The sequence below is a fragment of the Dreissena polymorpha genome, chromosome 6 (genome assembly GCF_020536995.1).
Source record: "Dreissena polymorpha isolate Duluth1 chromosome 6, UMN_Dpol_1.0, whole genome shotgun sequence".
Taxonomy (NCBI): Eukaryota; Metazoa; Mollusca; class Bivalvia; order Myida; family Dreissenidae; genus Dreissena; species Dreissena polymorpha.
In genome coordinates this window covers 3,243,438-3,263,945 of record NC_068360.1, presented here as the reverse complement: position 1 = coordinate 3,263,945, position 20,508 = coordinate 3,243,438, and the positions used below count along the sequence as shown (strand labels likewise).

Here is a 20,508-nt window from a genome sequence, read left to right as displayed (position 1 = left end):
CTAGGGGCATCATTTGAGAAAAGTTTACAGAAGACAAACATACAATATTACATACTGTTACAAAATATTTCAATTGTGGACCATGTGGTTCCACCGAAAATAGTCTGCTTTTAGTGTTAAAAAGAGGGCCAAGATGGCCCTAGTTCTCTCACCTTTTTTTACAAGGCCTTGTTCATTGCTTACCGGTAGTTGAAAATTCAGTACTCTAGAGCATATTAGATTGGTTCTCTTCTGTTTACTTTTGCAGTGTGAGCATATGATTAATTATGATTGAGTACTGTCCATTTGCATGGGTTTTTTGCAATGCAAACATTTGAAAGTAATGCTAATTCTACATGTGTTTACAAAGTTTTTGTAAGATTTTGACTTGGTGACCAAGATGTTGACCCCACATGACCCAATGTCAAACTTTGCCTAGATATCATCAAGGAAAGCATCCTGGTCAAGTACCATCATTATTGAACCAAAACTATGGCCTCTAGTGTGTTTACAAGGTTTTTGTAAGATTAGACCCTATGACCTAAATTTTGTCCCCACATTACCAAACGTTAAAACTTGACCTAGATATTGTCCAGACAAACATCCTGGTCAAGTTTCATCATTATTGAACCAAAACTCTGGCGTATGGAGTTTTGAACCTCATGACCAAACATCAAACTTTGCTTACAAAAATAAATATTATGACCAAGATTCATAAAATCTCAAACAAAATTGTGACCTCTAGAGTGTTTACAAGGATTTTGTATAATATCATGAACATTTTGACAATCTAAGGGCAATAATTCTGGCATTTATTATGTGATTTTGCTCATTATCAAACTTGACTGAGATCTTGTGTTCATATAGCTTCTCATCAACTTTGATAAAGCATGCTTGAGAAATGTGAATGCTAGAGAGTTTACAAACCAAATGTGGACGGACGGACAATGGACAAAGACAGATCCTTAAACCTCACCTGAGCAATCAGGTGAGCTAAAAAGTGTGTTTTTTTCACCGATCAGAGCCATTTTCCAACTTTACGAGATATAAATCAAACCATGGTCTTGACTAAGTTTCACGATGATTAGGCAAAAAATGTGACTTTTAGAGTGTTCACAAGGTTTCTCTATAGTCATATAAGGAAAACTGCCCCAACCCCCTGGCGGCCATGTTTTTAGACCGATCGAGAGCATTGTCGAACTCATCTGAGATATAAATAAAACCAATGTTTTCACCAAGTTTCATGATGATTGGGCAAAAAATGTGACTTCTAGAGTGTTCACAAGCTTTTTTTACTATATAAATATAAGGAAAATGCCCCCCACCCCCTGTCAGCCATGTTTTTCAACAGACCGGAACCATTTTCGAACTCAACTTTCGTATCTAGGAAACAAATGTTCTGACCAAATTTCATGAAAATTGGGCTTAAAATGTGACCTCTTGAGTGTTCACATGTTTTCACTATAAACATATAGAAAAAAACTGCCTCGCCCACTGGCGGCCATGTTTTTTCACCGATCTGGACCATTTTCGTATTTGTCCGAGATATCAATAAAACCAATGTTTTGACCAAGTTTCATGATGATTGGGCAAAACCTGTAACTTCTAGAGTGTTCACAAACTTTCTCTACAGCCAAATAAGGAAAACTGCCCCGCCCACTGGTGGCCATGTTTTCCAACGGACCGAAACCACTTTTGAACTCAACCAACATATCATTAAGACAAACATTTTGACAAAGTAACGTGAAGATTGGGCATGAAATGTGACTTCTACAGTGTTAACAAGGTTTTTCTTTTTTTTTACCTCATGACCTAGTTTTTGACCCAGTATGACCCAGTTTCACCCTCAATTGAGGTATTTTTAGGACAAATCTTCTTACAAAGTTTCATGAAGATCGGACAAGAGATGTGGCCTCTAATGTGTTTACAAGGTTTCTCTATAGCCAAATAAGGAAAACTGCCCCGCCCACTGGCAGCCATGTTTTTCAACAAACCGGAACCACTTTTGAACTCCACCAACATATCATTAAGACAAACATTTTGACAGGAATACATGAAGATTGGGCATGAAATGTCACTTCTACAGTGTTTACAAGGTTTTTTCTTTTTTTTGACCTAGTGACCTAGTTTTTTACCCAGCATAACCTAGTTTCGAACTCGATTGAGGTATTATTAGGACAAATCTTCTGAACAAGTTTCATGAAGATCGAACAAGAAATGTGGCCTCTAGAGTGTTTACAAGGTTTCTCTATAGCCAAATAAGGAAAAACGCCACGCCCACTGGCGGCCATCTTTTTCAACGGACCGGAACCACTTTTGAACTCAACCAACATATCATTAAGAGAGACATTTTGACAAAGTAACATGAAGATTGGGCATGAAATGTGACTTCTACAGTGTTTACAAGGTTTTTCTTCTTTTTGACCTAGTGTCCTAGTTTTATACCCTGCATGACCCAGTTTTGAACTCGACTGAGATATCATTGGGACAAAGCGCCTGACCAAGTTTCATTAAGATCGGACAAGAAATGTGCCCAGTAGAATGTTTACAAACAAATGAGGACGACGGACGAACGGACTGACGGACAGATGACGGACAAAGACCGATCACAAAAGCTCACCTGAGCAATCAGGTGAGCTAATAAAGATGTTATAAAAGGTCTAAGTAGAAAAAGGGGCATTACTTATATACTAAGGAAAGATAAAAACTTCACATGCTTAACTGTATATCATAAGGAATAACCCATACCAGTTTGCATATTGTGAATTGTAAAGTTTAGATGAATGCCTGCACACAAGTTTGTGTCTATGGACAGATTGACAGACAGGCATAGGTCAAAGGTGAATCTAGCATATGTCCCGTTATTTAGCATCCGGGGTAAATAATAAGGTAATTGTATTATGCAACCATGAGCTATTATGAGCTTAAATATATAACCGAAATTGGTAATTTATCCTTGAGTGACATTCCCCATTTTGCTCATTGTAAAGTTTTGAAAGTCAGCTTTGGTCAAGAAACAAACAAAAAGTTTGTCATCAGATCATTGACACTAGTTGTTATCTGGATCTCCATGATTTGGGGAAAACGAAATGTTATTCATGTACAAACAAGACTGATTCATTTTAAGTAACAATGAAATTTTTGTTCAAAGAATTATTGTTAATCAGGGATCATATTTTACCGAAACATCAATCGTTCTGGATATAAATGGGGAAAAAAATTCTCTTAGGCATTTTTTTAAAAACGGAACATACGAGTTTTCTCAACTGGTTTTATCATTTGCTATTTCATTGTTGTTTCGTGTGCTGTTTTATCAGACTTTTTTTTATCGTTGTCAATAATATTAATCTGCGTAAGTCAATAACAATGTTTTAAATCGGTCTCGACTCCATAATAGCTTACAAACATGCACTTAGCCAAACAAATGTCTGTGCGTAGGTTGGCTACTGACAAGAACAAAACCAAATAATTAAGAAATAATTTGTGTATGTTGTAGTTTGTTGTCAAATAACCTACGGTCGATAGTTTAGATGTGTAGGGATTAAATCACGAGTGCGAAGTGTGATTTGTAACCACGCATCTAATTTTCCGGTCGTGGGTTATTCAACAACAAACTATAAAGTACACAAAATATTTCGATTTTAACACGGTTTTTACTTAAGATTTATACAATGTATATTATTTTTCTTTTGTACTATTTTATGTGAAGTTCCGCCCATATAAATAACTGTCGGCTGTTTTGTTGATCAGATCCGCGATTTACATTCATAATACATTATATTACCAGATTATTACGCTGGAGGAAATGTATTGGCATGTTTTGTTTAGTTACAGCACGTGCTTTCAGTGTATACGGTCCGCCCATAATTATTGCAGAATAACACATAGACGATTTTCTTCTTTGTTTATATGAAAGTTTTCATGTGCCGTGTTAGAATTGTTTTTTACTTCTATCTCAGATATTATTAAATCCATTACAGTTTACAGTGATAACAATACATTACAATCGCAACATATTGTTTTGTATCACATGCACATCAGTTAACATCGAAGACCGATTATAATTAAACCAGTGCGCGCAGTCACCTTAGCAGACACCCTCATTAATTTCGGACGCGTCTTTAATCCGCTGTTCACAAGTTTTTTATTCTTGGTCGGACGTGCAATAAACCGGTCCTGACCGGTTTTGAGACTGCAGTGGATCGTTTATCTCACCTAATCAAGATAAGAATGTCATTTGGGTGAGTCAGCATGACATTGTGCACTGTGTAATCCATTTCATGACATGGAAATTTTTGCAAACAGAATCGGACAGACTGTTTGGGATTTTCAATCGGTCTTTCATGACCCCAATCGGTCTAGGACCGACAAAACCGAAAAAAATATGATCCCTGTTGTTAATATAGTATGTGTATTTAAACATTTATACAGGCTAAGTTTAGTCTGAACTGCCATATCAGTTTTTTATCCAACATCTTGCAAATTTTGAAGTAAGTCAATTCATAACAGCTTCTGATATTTCACGAGGCAATGATCCTCACTCTGCAAAAACAGGGCTTAATGATCATTGACTATTGCAAAGCAATATAAGTCCCCTACCGGTAAAACTCCACCATTTTCAGCAATATTTCTAGTCTATTTGTTGCCATAGCAACCAGAATTATTGACGTAGGAACAAAATGAAATGACGTGCATAATCTCCTTATTGCCATCTATCCATGTTTCAAGTTTCATGAAAAAATATGAAGAACTTTAAAAGTTATCGCATGATCCACTATTTTCAGCAATATTTCTCAAGTCTATTTGTTAATATTTCTAGTCTATTTGTTGCCATAGCAACCAGAATTATTGACGTAGGAACAAAATGAAATGACGTGCATAATCTCCATATTGCCATCTGTCCATATTTCAAGTTTCATGAAAAATATGAAGATTTCAAGAACTTTTAAATTTATTGCATCATCCAGAAAAGTGTGACAGACAACGCACAGAGTGCAAACCATAAGTCCCTCAGGTTTCAACGATAGGGGACTTATAAGCATAAGGTGTCATCCCAAATAAGTCCACACAGTCCAATCTGGGATGACACTTTTCACTTAAACTGAATTTTTCCCTAAAAAGAGACTTCCTTAACACAAACAAGAAACCGTCGGAGACGGGTGATGCTCCCCAAAGTTGTTTTTTTGTCACAATATTGCACTATATATTCAGATAAAAGGAAATGTCTTGAGGTGCAAAACTTTGGACAAAATAATACGATGGAAGGTTTAGCAACTTGAAAATTTCAAAGGGCCATAACTCTCTAAATAAATCATCTAACCAGAACCCACAAATAACATGCGCATCTCCTCAAGGTAGTTACGCTTCCCATAAAGTTTCATTGAATTCCTGTAATAAGTTGCTGAGAAAAAGCTCGGATAAGAATTGCACTATATGTACAATGGAAAATTTCAAAGGGCTATAACTCTGTGAAAAATCATCTGACGAGAACCGGCTGATTATATGAACATCTCCTCTTGGTAGTGAAGCTTCCCATAAAGTTTCATTGAATTCCAGTCATTAGTTGCTGAGAAATAGCCCGGATAAGAATTGCACTATATGTACAATGGAAAATTTCAAAGGGCCATAACTCTGTGACAAATCATCCGAGGAGAACCGGCTGATATTATGCACATCTCCTCTTGGTAGTGAAGCTTCCCATAAAGTTTGATTGAATTCCAGTCATTAGTTGCTGAGAAATAGCCCGGACAAGAATTGCACTATATGTACAGTTAATGGAAAATTTCAAAGGGCCATGACTCTGTGAAAAATCATCCGACCAGAACCCGCTGATCATGTGCATATCTCCTCTTGGTAGTGAAGCTTCCCATAAAGTTTCATTGAATTCCAGTCATTAGTTGCTGAGAAATAGCCCGGACAAGAATTGCACTATATGTACAGTTAATGGAAAATTTCAAAGTGCCATGACTCTGTGAAAAATCATCCGACCAGAACCCGCTGATAATATGCACATCTCCTCTTGGTAGTGAAGCTTCCCATAAAGTTTCATTGAATTCCGGTCATTAGTTGCTGAGAAATAGCCCGGACAAGAATTGCACTATATATACAGTTGATGGAAAATTTCAAAGGGCCATAACTCTGTGAAAAATCATCCGACCAGAACCCGCTGACAATATGCACATCTCCTCTTGGCGGTGAAGCTTCCCATAAAGTTTCATTGAATTCCGGTCATAAGTTTCTGAGAAATAGCCCGGACAAAAATTGTGCACACGGACGGACACACGGACACACAGAAACACGGACGGACAGACGAAGCAGCGACTATATGCTCCCCCCAAAATAAATTTTGGGGGAGCATAAAAGTACAAAAAAAAGGAAAAGTGTCATCCTTGTCTGCATAGGCTTATCTGGGATGACACTTAATGCACATGCATTAAGCCCCGTTTTCCCAGAAAGAGCCTCCATTTATGCCAACATGTGGAGCTGTTTTGTGTACTTCTAGTAAGTGTTATAACTATGGATATTGAACGGGATCATTATAACAACTCAATGAGCTTATTTTGTGTACCTCTGGTCATGGTGTAGTCGGCCACCAGCGCCGACCCCAGCTCCTTGCCAGACACCTCCAGCATGTCAGCCACACACTGCAGCTGATCTGCAAACAACAGTATGGGTAATTTAACAGGCTAGATATATAAGCCTCCCTGTGGAAAAACAGGGCCAAATTCATGTGAAAAAGTATTGTCTCAGATTACCCTGTGCAGTCTGCACAGAAAGACACTTTCTACATAGACAATATTTTTGGTTAGAAGATACCTAAATTTGAAAGGAAAATTGCGTAAGAGCTGGAAGATTTGTTGGTGATTTGCCTGTAACTTAACGTTTTGTGGATTTTTGTGGGTCCACTCAATTACCCAAACCAATTACAAAGATCATTTATATCTGAAGTTTAATATAGACATATAAAAAATCAATAAATTTAAGAACCAATGTCAACATCATTGAATAAGCCTTTTTCTGCGAAAACTGGGTTTAATGCACAAAGTGTCATCCCAGATAAGCCTTTGCATTATAAGTCTAATATATGACATATAAAAAACCAACACATTTAAGATCTAACAAGAGGGCCTGAAAGGCCCAAGGTATCCCCCGCAACATATGCTTTGTTTGAGGATGGGTGCAAATTGGACGGATGAACATAATGATAGATGGACGGACGGAGGACAATAACACAAATGAAATCCGCCAAAGCACTTCCAAGATATGGCTCCGGACACAAAAGTGCCGGACGGACAGCCGGACGGACGGACAACGCCAAAACAATATCCCTCCACTTATGGCGCGGGAATATATTCATACCAAGTTTCAAAGAAATCCGCCAAAGCGCTTCCAAGATATGGCTCTGGACACAAAAATGCCTATAGTAAAAAGCATTTTTTCAAGATACAAAGGGCCATAAGTCTGTTTTTAACAGATGGTGTACAATGCCATTTGGCGTGCATCATCCTCTTATGCATATATATACTCATACCAAGTTTAAATGAAATCCGCCAAAGCACTTCCAAGATATGGCTCCGGACACAAAATTGCCTATAGTAAAAAGCATTTTTTCAAGATACAAAGGGCCATAAGTCTGTTTTTAACAGATGGTGTACAATGCCATTTGGCGTGCATCATCCTCTTATGCATATATATACTCATGCCAAGTTTCAATGAAATCCGCCAAAGAACTTCCAAGATATAGCTCCGGACACTAAAAAGCATTTTTTCAAGATACAAAGGGCCATAAGTCTGTTTTTAACAGATGGTGTACAATGCCATTTGGCGTGCATCATCCTCTTATGCATATATATACTCATACCAAGTTTAAATGAAATCCACCAAAGAACTTCCAAGATATGGCTCTGGACACAAAAGTGCCGGACGGACAGACGCACGGACGGCCGGACGGACGGACGGACAACGCCAAAACAATATCCCTCCGCCTCTGGCGGGGGATAACAAATACTCCTGATCCTGATAATGAAAATTAATGTAAACAACATTTTATAATAAGCCTTTTTCTAGGAAAACTGGGTTTAATGCATGTGCATTAAGTGTCAATTCAGATTAGCCTGTGCAGTCCACTTTCCGCCCAGACTGGATTTTAATTTCAAAGAGAATTGTTTCAAATGAATTTTTTTGTGAAAGCGGAAAGTGTCTTCCCAACATGCATTTAGACAGTATTCCCAGAAGGGCTCTATTAAATCAACCATCATATACCTTGATTGCTGATGACTGCTGCATCGTTATTGCCGACCCCTTTGAAGGAGATCTCCCCAAGGTGTAAAACAATGGAGAGAATCTGAAGCATGCTTGTGATGTCCTGCAAGAGGCATGGCAACAGAGGATGCATAGGGATGCACATGTGAATACAGTGGATAAATGAGTACAGACACTTGCCATATTACTAAGGAAGAAACGGATCTGATATCATGAACAATTTGAGCTCAACTCAGAAGATGAAACTTGCAGTTTCCAATCAGATGAGTAATTAAAATTTGTGTTGGCTCATAAACAATCTCAAATCTCAGCTATCAAAACATGCACAAATTACCATGCAAACTCAGGGTTGAGTCAGACTTAACTAAAAAACTTCTGTGTACACCAAATTGAGTATGATGGTCAAACTCGTCTCAAAAATTGATGAAAAATTATATTTTCTATGAGTCTATGAATATTGACTTAAGCATGTTCCTGATACAATGCCATTTGCATAAGCAAAGGAGCAACACAGGGGTAATACCACATGGGCTGATACAGGTATAAGTGGTTGCCCATTTTCTGGGGTGAGTCCCGGGCAAGCCAATTCAAAAGTCGGTAGCCCGGAAACATGTCTTATTGGGTAATACCACATGGGCAGAGTCTTATTGGGTAATACCACAAGGGCAGAGTCTTATTGGGTAATACCACATGGGCAGAGTCTTATTGGGTAATACCACATGGGCAGAGTCTTATTGGGTAATACCACATGGGCAGAGTCTTATTGGGTAATACCACAAGGGCAGAGTCTTATTGGGTAATACCACATGGACAGAGTCTTATTGGGTAATACCACAAGGGCAGAGTCTTATTGGGTAATACCACATGGGCAGAGTCTTATTGGGTAATACCACATGGGCAGAGTCTTATTGGGTAATACCACATGGGCTGAGTCTTATTGGGTAATACCACATGGGCAGAGTCTTATTGGGTAATACCACATGGGCAGAGTCTTATTGGGTAATACCACGTCATGGGCTGAGTCTTATTGGGTAATACCACATGGGCAGAGTCTTATTGGGTAATACCACATGGGCTGAGTCTTATTGGGTAATACCACATGGACAGAGTCTTATTGGGTAATACCACATGGGCAGAGTCTTATTGGGTAATACCACATGGGCTGAGTCTTATTGGGTAATACCACATGGGCAGAGTCTTATTGGGTAATACCACATGGGCTGAGTCTTATTGGGTAATACCACATGGGCAGAGTCTTATTGGGTAATACCACATGGGCAGAGTCTTATTTGGTAATACCACATGGGCAGAGTCTTATTTGGTAATACCACAAGGGCAGAGTCTTATTGGGTAATACCACATGGGCTGAGTCTTATTGGGTAATACCACATGGGCTGAGTCTTATTGGGTAATACCACATGGGCAGAGTCTTATTTGGTAATACCACATGGGCTGAGTCTTATTGGGTAATACCACAAGGGCAGAGTCTTATTGGGTAATACCACATGGGCTGAGTCTTATTTGGTAATACCACATGGGCTGAGTCTTATTGGGTAATACCACAAGGGCAGAGTCTTATTGGGTAATACCACATGGGCTGAGTCTTATTGGGTAATACCACATGGGCTGAGTCTTATTGGGTAATACCACATGGGCTGAGTCTTATAGGGTAATACCACATGGGCTGAGTCTTATAGGGTAATACCACATGGGCTGAGTCTTATTGGGTAATACCACAAGGGCAGAGTCTTATAGGGTAATACCACATGGGCTGAGTCTTATTGGGTAATACCACAAGGGCAGAGTCTTATTGGGTAATACCACAAGGGCAGAGTCTTATTGGGTAATACCACAAGGGCAGAGTCTTATTGGGTAATACCACATGGGCTGAGTCTTATTTGGTAATACCACATGGGCAGAGTCTTATTGGGTAATACCACAAGGGCAGAGTCTTATTGGGTAATACCACAAGGGCAGAGTCTTATTGGGTAATACCACAAGGGCAGAGTCTTATTGGGTAATACCACATGGGCAGAGTCTTATTGGGTAATACCACAAGGGCAGAGTCTTATTGGGTAATACCACAAGGGCAGAGTCTTATTGGGTAATACCACAAGGGCAGAGTCTTATTGGGTAATACCACATGGGCAGAGTCTTATTGGGTAATACCACAAGGGCAGAGTCTTATTGGGTAATACCACAAGGGCAGAGTCTTATTGGGTAATACCACATGGGCTGAGTCTTATTTGGTAATACCACAAGGGCAGAGTCTTATTGGGTAATACCACAAGGGCAGAGTCTTATTGGGTAATACCACATGGGCAGAGTCTTATTGGGTAATACCACATGGGCTGAGTCTTATTGGGTAATACCACAAGGGCAGAGTCTTATTGGGTAATACCACAAGGGCAGAGTCTTATTTGGTAATACCACATGGGCAGAGTCTTATTGGGTAATACCACAAGGGCAGAGTCTTATTGGGTAATACCACAAGGGCAGAGTCTTATTTGGTAATACCACAAGGGCAGAGTCTTATTGGGTAATACCACATGGGCTGAGTCTTATTGGGTAATACCACAAGGGCAGAGTCTTATTGGGTAATACCACAAGGGCAGAGTCTTATTGGGTAATACCACAAGGGCAGAGTCTTATTGGGTAATACCACATGGGCTGAGTCTTATTGGGTAATACCACAAGGGCAGAGTCTTATTTGGTAATACCACAAGGGCAGAGTCTTATTGGGTAATACCACATGGGCTGAGTCTTATTGGGTAATACCACAAGGGCAGAGTCTTATTGGGTAATACCACAAGGGCAGAGTCTTATTTGGTAATACCACAAGGGCAGAGTCTTATTGGGTAATACCACAAGGGCAGAGTCTTATTGGGTAATACCACATGGGCTGAGTCTTATTTGGTAATACCACAAGGGCAGAGTCTTACCCTTCTCGAAAAAGTGCACTAAATGCGCATTTAATGCGCATTAAATGCACATTAAATGCGCATTTAATGCGCATGTTATTGGCACCGTATTTTTTGCTTAACAAGTGCATTTTAATCTGTTAAAAAAACACACTTTTTACTAGTGTGTTTATACATTTAAGTGTATTTTTTTTCCACGAAAAATACACTTAAGTGCGTTTATTATGATAATAAGTGCGCTTAAGTTTATTCTTAAGTGCATTTATACACTTGAGTGTATTTTAAGACATCATATAATACACTTCATGGTCAAAGTAAATTTTTTAAAGCGCATTAATACACTTGAGTGCATTTCCAGTCATTCAAATAATACACATTACAGAATTAAAAGCAAATTATTTAAGCGCATTAATACACTTGAGTGCATTTCCAGTCATACAAATAATACACTTATCAGTAACTAAAGTAATCTTTCAAGTGCATCAATACACTTGAGTGTATTTTAACTCATACAAATAATACACTTCATGGAGTATTCAAAGTGAATTTTTTAAGCGCATTAATACACTTGAGTGCATTTCCAGACTTACAAATAAAACACTTCATTGAGTATTCAAAGTGAATTTTTGTAAGCGCATTAATACACTTGAGTGCATTTCCACTGATACAAATAATACACCTTACAAAATTGAAAGTGAATTTTTTTAAGCGCATTAATACACTTGAGTGCATTCCCTGTCATACAAATAATACACCTTACAATATTAAAAGTGAATTTTTAAGCGCATTAATACACTTGAGTGCATTTTCAGTCATACAAATGATACACTTTTTGAAGTGTTGGAAGTGAATTTTTAAGCGCATTATACGCTCAAGTGTACTTTTCATCACTTCAAATTAATATGCTTAAAAATTAACCAAATTTTAAAAAAATCCCAGCATTTTGAAGTCAGCATTCATTCTTTAAATGAAAGGTTAGTGTAAACACATACATAAAAAACAAAAAGTACAATTCAATAGATAAATACACACTTTTATTAGAATGTTAAACCTTAAAAAACAAAAACAAATGTTACATATCTACATAAAAGAGAGGATTCAAACGGGCTATTGCCTATCTGGAATTAACAATTGAAAATATCAAGCTCATACCAGTGCTTTTTCTCCCCTCTGATTACCGGTAACTGATTAACAGCCAAATACAGGTGGTTTCCACTTCAAAAATATTAAAGTTTTCCCCTCCTTAAGCTGAAATGTTTTTCCTATCATTTACTATATTTTTATATATTACATTAATTCCAAATCCCTTTTTGATATGGACAAAAGCAGCACATTTAATTCAATCATATTCTGGATCCTAATGTATGATAAATGAACAGTATTCATGAAATTTATATAAATCTATACCTTATTTTTAAGATCTTCCTTTTTTTGTTCATTATTGCGCTAAAACATGCCCTTCTGAGAGCCAGTACGTACAGGTTGTTTTGAATTTCCAAAGAAAATCACTGCATACATGCTGACAATATTTAGCAGCTTAGCCCCTGTCACTATATTTGTTGTTATACACTGTTCCTTACAAAGAATGCATTCATAAACAACCCTTAATAGAGCACTTCACCAGCTGATCAGGTCTGAATACTACTGTCATGGTCTGTGAGGCGCTTCTCGTGCATGATCTCATTTGAGATCAGGTCCTGAAAGATATTTTATAATGTAAGTGTTAAATATTGCTGTTATGGTAATCTTGTTCAACAGTTGCTATAAATATCATAAATTTAAATCAAAACAAGTTTGTTGGCTTGTTGTTTTTGTTTGTTTATTTTTGCAATTTTAATCTCGTGATCACATGTGACTTTACGCTTTTCATAAATAATTTAAAGAAATTACGTTTGATAGAAAATACTGTTAATAAATGTACTAATATATGTGGTCTCCTTTGGCTGTGTGGACTGGTCGGAAGTGTGACGTCTTTGAATTGCAATAACCTTTATTATATAGTTTTACCTCTCAACAAATCCATCTTTTCTTGGTCAAGGACAAGCTACAGGGCACGGTTTCCCACTCCTGTTCCCCTCAAGTTGGCCTGCTCGTGCAGGGTAAAACCTGGTATACATGTCCATACATCAGGTAGTCCCCTTTTTGCTCCCTTTTTTGGCAGGCGATGATGCACATTCTGTCCAATGGATCTTCCGATCAATGTAAATTTCACCTTGGGGTTTAACCTTCAAATATAAAATATTAAAGTTCTGATTAAATATGGGGGAAAGAAATCTGTTCATTAATGACAAGAAATAGGTATAAATAAATTTCAAGATGACAATAACCATAAAATACAGCCATAATAATTCAAATGGTGTTTTTTTCCTTAAAATTGCATTACATTTACTCATCCAGTTACATTTCCCAGTGACAATACATAAATATGATAATGATCATAATTAATTTAATTAAAAAGAGATGCAGAAATGAAAATACAAACCTGTTACAGCTGTTCCTCAGCATTCCAAAAAAACAAAAACGGCAGTTGTTGATCACTTTAACCACCCACTATGAATCTTCTTTGCAACAAACTTATTGTTGATTTACACATTGTAGTAAATACACATTGTTTTCATCACACAATAGTTCATGTGCTGAAAGAATTTCAAGACATTTGACACTAAAATTAATGTTGCTGAATTATACCTAAAAATTTAGCTCAATTTAAGTTGCTGAAACCAAATTGTTTACAAAAATAACTTCCTGTCCTCCAAATAACTTGCTGTGCTCCAGCCAATCAAAAGTGGTTTGTTTTCAAATAGATGGTCCCAGAACCAATCAAAATTCTATAAACACCCCTTTGTTTTGGCTAGATGGAGCACTGATAGGGATTAGTGTTTATGATGCTAATTGATCTCTTATCTGATCCTGATCTTATCTGATATTTATTGAATAATACACAGCACACTTAGCATTATATTTAATTGTGAATATTTCAATATAACATACTGAATGGTGTTAGGAAATAAATATAATATTATAAATATTATTTAAATTGTCTTTTAAAATGTATGTTAATAGTCAATGTGGTAGACATTAATTGAATTGGGGTTAAATATCAGTGTAAGAAAGTTCAAATACTTGTTTTTTATGTTGTGGAGATATAATTGATTCTGGCAAGCCCACATAATTTTTTTGACACTTTCAATTTTTTTAATTATTTACCCACAGCCTGATTTAGTTGTACTTTTCCCTTTAAAAGCTGCTCTACTGATTCACATATTTTATGAGCAGACAAATTGCAATAATAAGACCATAAACATTATGTGAAGATAAAAAAGAATTCAGTACAATCCTCCTATTAAACACTATATCTCTGTCCTTTAACTTCAGTTATTTGCTATAGTGTTGCTCTTTTTTATGAAGATGCTCTAAAACTACACTTGTACAGAAAGAATATTTTTTTTGCAAATCAGAAGATACACTAATATGCACAAAAAATGCAATTCATTAAAAAAAATGCACTTATTGCATAAAAAGATGCACTTTGTCTACAGAAGATACACTTAAAGAACAGTAAAATACACGTAAAGATAATGAAAATACAGAAAAAATGCACTTTAGTGCACTTAATTATGAAAAAAATGCAGAAAAAATACACTTTTCAGTAAAAATGCAGAAAAAATACACTTTATAAAGCGTATTTTGTTAAAAAGTGTATTTTATTTTGAGAAGGGTATTGGGTAATACCACAAGGGCAGAGTCTTATTTGGTAATACCACAAGGGCAGAGTCTTATTGGGTAATACCACAAGGGCAGAGTCTTATTGGGTAATACCACAAGGGCAGAGTCTTATTGGGTAATACCACATGGGCTGAGTCTTATTGGGTAATACCACATGGGCAGAGTCTTATTGGGTAATACCACAAGGGCAGAGTCTTATTGGGTAATACCACAAGGGCAGAGTCTTATTGGGTAATACCACAAGGGCAGAGTCTTATTGGGTAATACCACAAGGGCAGAGTCTTATTGGGTAATACCACATGGGCAGAGTCTTATTGGGTAATACCACAAGGGCAGAGTCTTATTGGGTAATACCACAAGGGCAGAGACAGAATTAAGTGGTTGCCCATTTTTCGGGTTTGAGTCCGGGGCAAACGAATTTCAAAAGTCTGTAGCCAGGCAGTTTGGCGCTTAGGTAAAACTTTTATGGAATGAAATAATGAGAGTATTGTATTTCTCAATTGAATCTTTTTGTATCTTTGACAAATACAAGGCATAATGCATTGGAAGGTGGTCAGTAATGTTATTCTGTACTGTGATCTCATTTTGTAAAATAAATAATATGTACTCATGATATGTACTTTGTGCTGGGCTCCAAACTCTTTGGCCTACCTACCAAAGTACTAAAGATGGCTGTCCAGACAGTCATAAGTTAGTTTCTTTCTCTGCATGAGTACTTAAGATGTAGAAATTATCAATTTGTTACAGATATTTTGTTATAATTATATGACTAAGCCCAATACTAATGGGTACAGTTTCATGTTAAACAAATATATGAGCTGTGCTCTGTGAAAAAGGGATTTAACACAGGCTAATCTGGGACAACACTTATCGCCTGAACTGGAGTTTTGCTTAGAAGAGACATTCTTTAAACAGGAAGTGTCATAAAAGCCAAAAGTGTCGTCCCTTTTAAGCCTGTGTGGACTGCACAGACTAATCTGTGACAACACTTTAAGCACATGCATTAAACCCCCTTTTCAATGAGCACAACTCATATACATGTTTGTATAATATTTTGCAAATGCCGTTTCATTTAAGGCTAAGGACAATAAGAGGTTTGGGACGCATGATAATTTCAGGGCAAATTGATTATGGCAGAAATGCACACTGGGTTTGACTACATGGCTAACAAACACTAAAAGGTTGAGGTACACAGTCATAGCTTACATTTATACAAACTTAAGAAGTTTAGACACAAAGCACGGTTGAGCCAAATTGCTTTGGTCCAAGAAAGGGTGAGACACATGAAATAGTTCAACAACATGACCATAAGGTTGATACACATATCCCATGGTAAAAAACAGCAACACCAAAAAGGCTGAAACAGTATCTCAGGACAAACACAAGTGCAAAAATGAGGCACATAAATTAACTGGATTGCTTGAACCACATGAAAGGTCACGGACATAGGACAGGTTCATGGCTACATAACTCATCCAAACAAGAACCATACATAAGTGCACGAATGAGGTAAAAAAGTTAAGTACATTGCTTGAACCACATGAAAGGTCACTGACATAGGACAGGGTCATGGCTGTAGTACTCACTACAACATGAATCAAAGTAACTTTTAACCTACCATGGTTGAAAAGCCGATGTACTTTAGGCAGTCCTTAACCTCCCAGAACTTGGCCTTATTGCTGGAGGAAGGGTCCATCTTTGTCCCAGAGAGGTACCTGCAAGAACAGAATAATTCAGAGGTCAAGTGTTAATTGTGTTAATTAATGGTAATTGTATTTTCTCTAAATATTGACAAATGTTTCAGCAATTTACATCGCAATTTTACAAGTTATTTAAAGAAAACCATTTTTTCTATTTTTAGTAATAGTGGCCTTTACTTTTGAATTGACTGGCCCCAAATTCAATCATAAACTGCATGTAGGTCAGCAATTTTTATTTATTATCAACACAAGCTGACCTGCATTTGTGAAACACAATTCCCCCTACTGCACTTTTAAGCCGCACTGCAGCTATTTTAGAGAAAATTGTAAGTCATGTAGGTAGACACACATACCAAGAATCAGCTAAATATCTTAAAGCGTTTCATAAAAAAACTCAGAAAAACATTTATTACAGAGAAAATGTCAAAGTCCAAGGCCCATAACTTCGCCAAAAATCAATGGACCGGAACAAAACTCACACTTCACCTGTAAGTCATGTAGGTAGACCACATACCAAATATCAGCTACATATATTAAAGCATTTGGTAAAGAAACTCCAGAAAATAGTTATAATAGAAAAAATGTAAATGTCAAAGGCCCATAACTTGGCTGAAAATCAATGGACCGGAACGAATTTCACACTTCATCTGAAAGTAATGTAGGTAGTCTCACATACCAAAAATCAGCTCAATATCTGAAAGCGTTGCAAAAAACAAACATTTCAACCACTGTTACACTACCTTAACCTGCCCATTCTCAGCAGTTTGTACAAAAAACATACTAGGTTTGACCGTTCAAATCTAAGGTTGCAAATTAGCTTTTTGAGCCCAAAATTTGAAGTTGACCAAAAATACAATAGTACGATACCATGACAAACACTGTACCACTACCTGAACCTATCAATGTTCTGCAGTTTGTACAGAACACCTATAAGATTTGACCAATAAATCTTAATTTGCCATGTAGTGTTTTCAAGTTGAAAATTTGTTTAAGAAAATAAGCACCGAAATTGTACGATACCATCACAACCAATGTAAGACTAGCCTTAACCTGGCCATTATCAGCAGTCTATACAGTTAATGTACTAGATCATGGATCATGTAAATCTAAGGTTTTCAACTAGCTTTTTTAGTTCAAAATTTGAATTTGACGTGCAATGAAACTGTTCACTAACATCACAACCCCTGTTACATTACCTGAACCTATCCATGTTCTGCAGTTTGTACAGTGAGACCTCCTCTGGTGACAGCCCTGCATTCATCCAGTAGAAGATGTGAAAGTTACACTCCTCCCCTCCCCTATGAACCACTCGTGACTTCTCCAGTAAATACTCTGATATGTTCGCTGAAATCATAACATTGGACTGATTCAGCATTTAACCCACTACCACTCATACACGCACTTTGACGCGTTTCTAGTAACTTAGAAAAATGAATTAAATTCTATACTTTTATTGTAAGATTCAAGTTTTTAATGCTTCATTTCCAACTCAAACATACTGATGAGCAGCAAACAGCATTAAGCCTGAACAGACTGCGAGTTACTCACTGGCTGTTCTGGTTTTATGATGGGTGCATATAGCCATTTTCACTTTGCTTCTGAGTTGGGAAGGGCCAAGTATCCCTGCTTAGAATGCGTGATATACCAACTTATTGGCAAAATAGGCCCATGATTACAAAACTGGGTGCATAATAGGCAAGCCCCCTATAGTGACACATGTTTGGTCACAGGCAGTTGTACTATACCCATATTTGAATTGTGACTTCCAAGTGTTGCCTTGACATATCACTGTGTTGCAAGTGACAAATCATATCCAAATACTGATCTATTAAGAAATGTTTACAACTTCACATAATAAATGATGAAATTACAACGGAACTATTTGACATATTGCCATATTTGACCTTTAAACTGTAAGTTTGAGAAGTCCACCAATAAGGAAGGCACACATATGTTGCAGACATTCTGTCCTACAGCGTGATCATTTCAGGCAAGTTTAGGTAAATTTGATGACAAATGATTAGTTAACGGTCGGGAGAAGATGTAAAATGCCCATATTCGACCTTTAGGGTTTGACCTTGACCTTTAAGGTAAGGGCACAGTTATGTGTACAATATGTCTTATCCTAAGGGTAATCATTTTTGGCAAGTAATTTTATAATTGCCGAATTAATGATATACATGTACATGATTGTGTAGTTGCAAATGCAACAAAATCTGAGAAACAGACAAAAGCACCAAGAATTGGACCATAAAGTGCAGTGCTTAATATCTCCCACTGCGTGAGTGCACAATCATGACAAACAAATGAATGTTATTGACTCATGGTCGATGAATTGATACTTTCAAGATTTAACTTAGTTATTTTTATTCCTTATTTAATGTAAGATGTAAAATTATCATTAATACATAATGGTTGCAAATGAACAAACCTTTGTGAAGATGATTCATTGCTACTAAAACATTGCAGATACCCCAAACAGTTGTTCATTTTCCAATCATGAATTACAAAACCAGCACAATATTAATTATTTTGTATTCTCTTACCTCCAACAACTTTTCCATTTTTGTTGAAATTCAGTTCCACATATTTTCCATATCGACTGGAGTTGTTGTTCATCAGAGTGATAGCATTGCCAAAGGCTTCAATTAGGGGATTCACCTAACAATCAACACAAACTTGTTTCATAACTAAAAATAAGATTTATGAAACTCATGTGACCAACCATTTACCATAAGTCATCATTGATGATTGGTCAAAGATGACAAAGAATAGAGGATATTAGTTTGTAGAGGATGAAAAGAGTATATTGGTTAGTAGAGGAAGGATAGAGGATATTGGTTGGTAGATAATGAATAGCAGATATTGGTTGGGAGATGACAAATAGAGGATAAAGGTTGGTAGATGGCAAATAAAGGATGTTGGAAAGTAAATGAAGAGTAAATATTGGTAGATGATTAATAGAGGATATTGGTTGGTAGATGGTGAATACAGGATATTGATTGGCAAATGTTTAATAGAGGATATTGGTTGGTAGTTGATTAATAGAGGATTTTGGTTGGTAGATGGTAAATATAGGATATTGGTTGGTAGATGATTAATAAGAGGATATTGGTTGGTAGTTGATTAATAGAGGATATTGGTTGGTAGATGGTGACTACAGAATATTGGTTGATATATGGTGAATACAGGATATTGGTTGATAAATTGTGAATACAGGATATTGGTTGGCAGTTGATTAATAGAGGATATTGGTTTGCAGTTGATAAATAGCTGATATTGGTTGGTAGATGGTGAATACAGGATATTTGTTGGTAGATGATTAAATGAGGAGATTGGTTGGTAGATCGTAGATGATAAATAAAGGTTATTGGATGGTAGATGATTAAAGAGGATATCGGTTGGTAGATTACAAATAGAGGATATCAGTTGATGGATGATTAAAAGAGGATATTGGTTGGTAGATGACAAATAAAGGATATATGTTGGCAGATGCTGAATAGAGGATATTGGTTGGGAGATGATTAATACAGGATATTGTTTGGTAGGTGATAAATATAGGATATTGCTTGGTAGATGATGAAAAGAGGATATTGGTTGGTAGATGATGAATAGAGAATATTGGTAGGTAGATGATGAAAAGAGGATATTGCTTGGTAGATGACAAATAGAGGATATTGGTTGGTAGATGATGAATAGAGAATATTGGTAGGTAGATGATGAATAGAGGATATTGCTTGGTAGATGACAAATAAAGGATATTGGTTGGTAAATGATGAATAGAGGAGTTCTGCACAGGCTAATCAGGGATGACACTTTCCAGAAAAATTGGGTTTTCACTGAGAAGAAATTTCCTTAAGATAAAATATACCATTAAAGCCGAAAGTGTTGTCCCTGCTTGGCTGTGTGAAACATACATT

General features: G+C 36.8%; 2 protein-coding genes and 1 long non-coding RNA gene across 3 annotated transcripts in view; 1 reads left to right on the top strand and 2 right to left on the bottom strand.

The window, feature by feature from the left end:
- LOC127833219 (uncharacterized) overlaps window positions 1–20,508 on the top strand; it is a 1,273,891-nt gene that overhangs the window by 676,725 nt on the left and 576,658 nt on the right. The window lies entirely within an intron of this gene.
- The window catches only part of LOC127833218 (unconventional myosin-XVI-like), a 179,130-nt gene that overhangs the window by 119,847 nt on the left and 38,775 nt on the right, over window positions 1–20,508 (bottom strand). The window contains exons 15-19 of the mRNA XM_052358375.1: window positions 19,135–19,249; window positions 17,785–17,932; window positions 16,507–16,603; window positions 8,242–8,344; window positions 6,548–6,634 (exon numbers count right to left, since the gene is read on the bottom strand). Of these exons, the coding sequence (XP_052214335.1) occupies window positions 6,548–6,634; window positions 8,242–8,344; window positions 16,507–16,603; window positions 17,785–17,932; window positions 19,135–19,249 (550 nt within the window). The remainder of the gene's footprint in view (window positions 1–6,547; window positions 6,635–8,241; window positions 8,345–16,506; window positions 16,604–17,784; window positions 17,933–19,134; window positions 19,250–20,508) is intronic.
- On the bottom strand, window positions 12,104–13,747 carry LOC127833241 (uncharacterized). Its single transcript, XR_008027269.1, has 3 exons — window positions 13,645–13,747; window positions 13,170–13,387; window positions 12,104–12,859 (listed from the first exon to the last, which is right to left on the bottom strand). It is a non-coding gene; the product is annotated as an uncharacterized LOC127833241 (long non-coding RNA).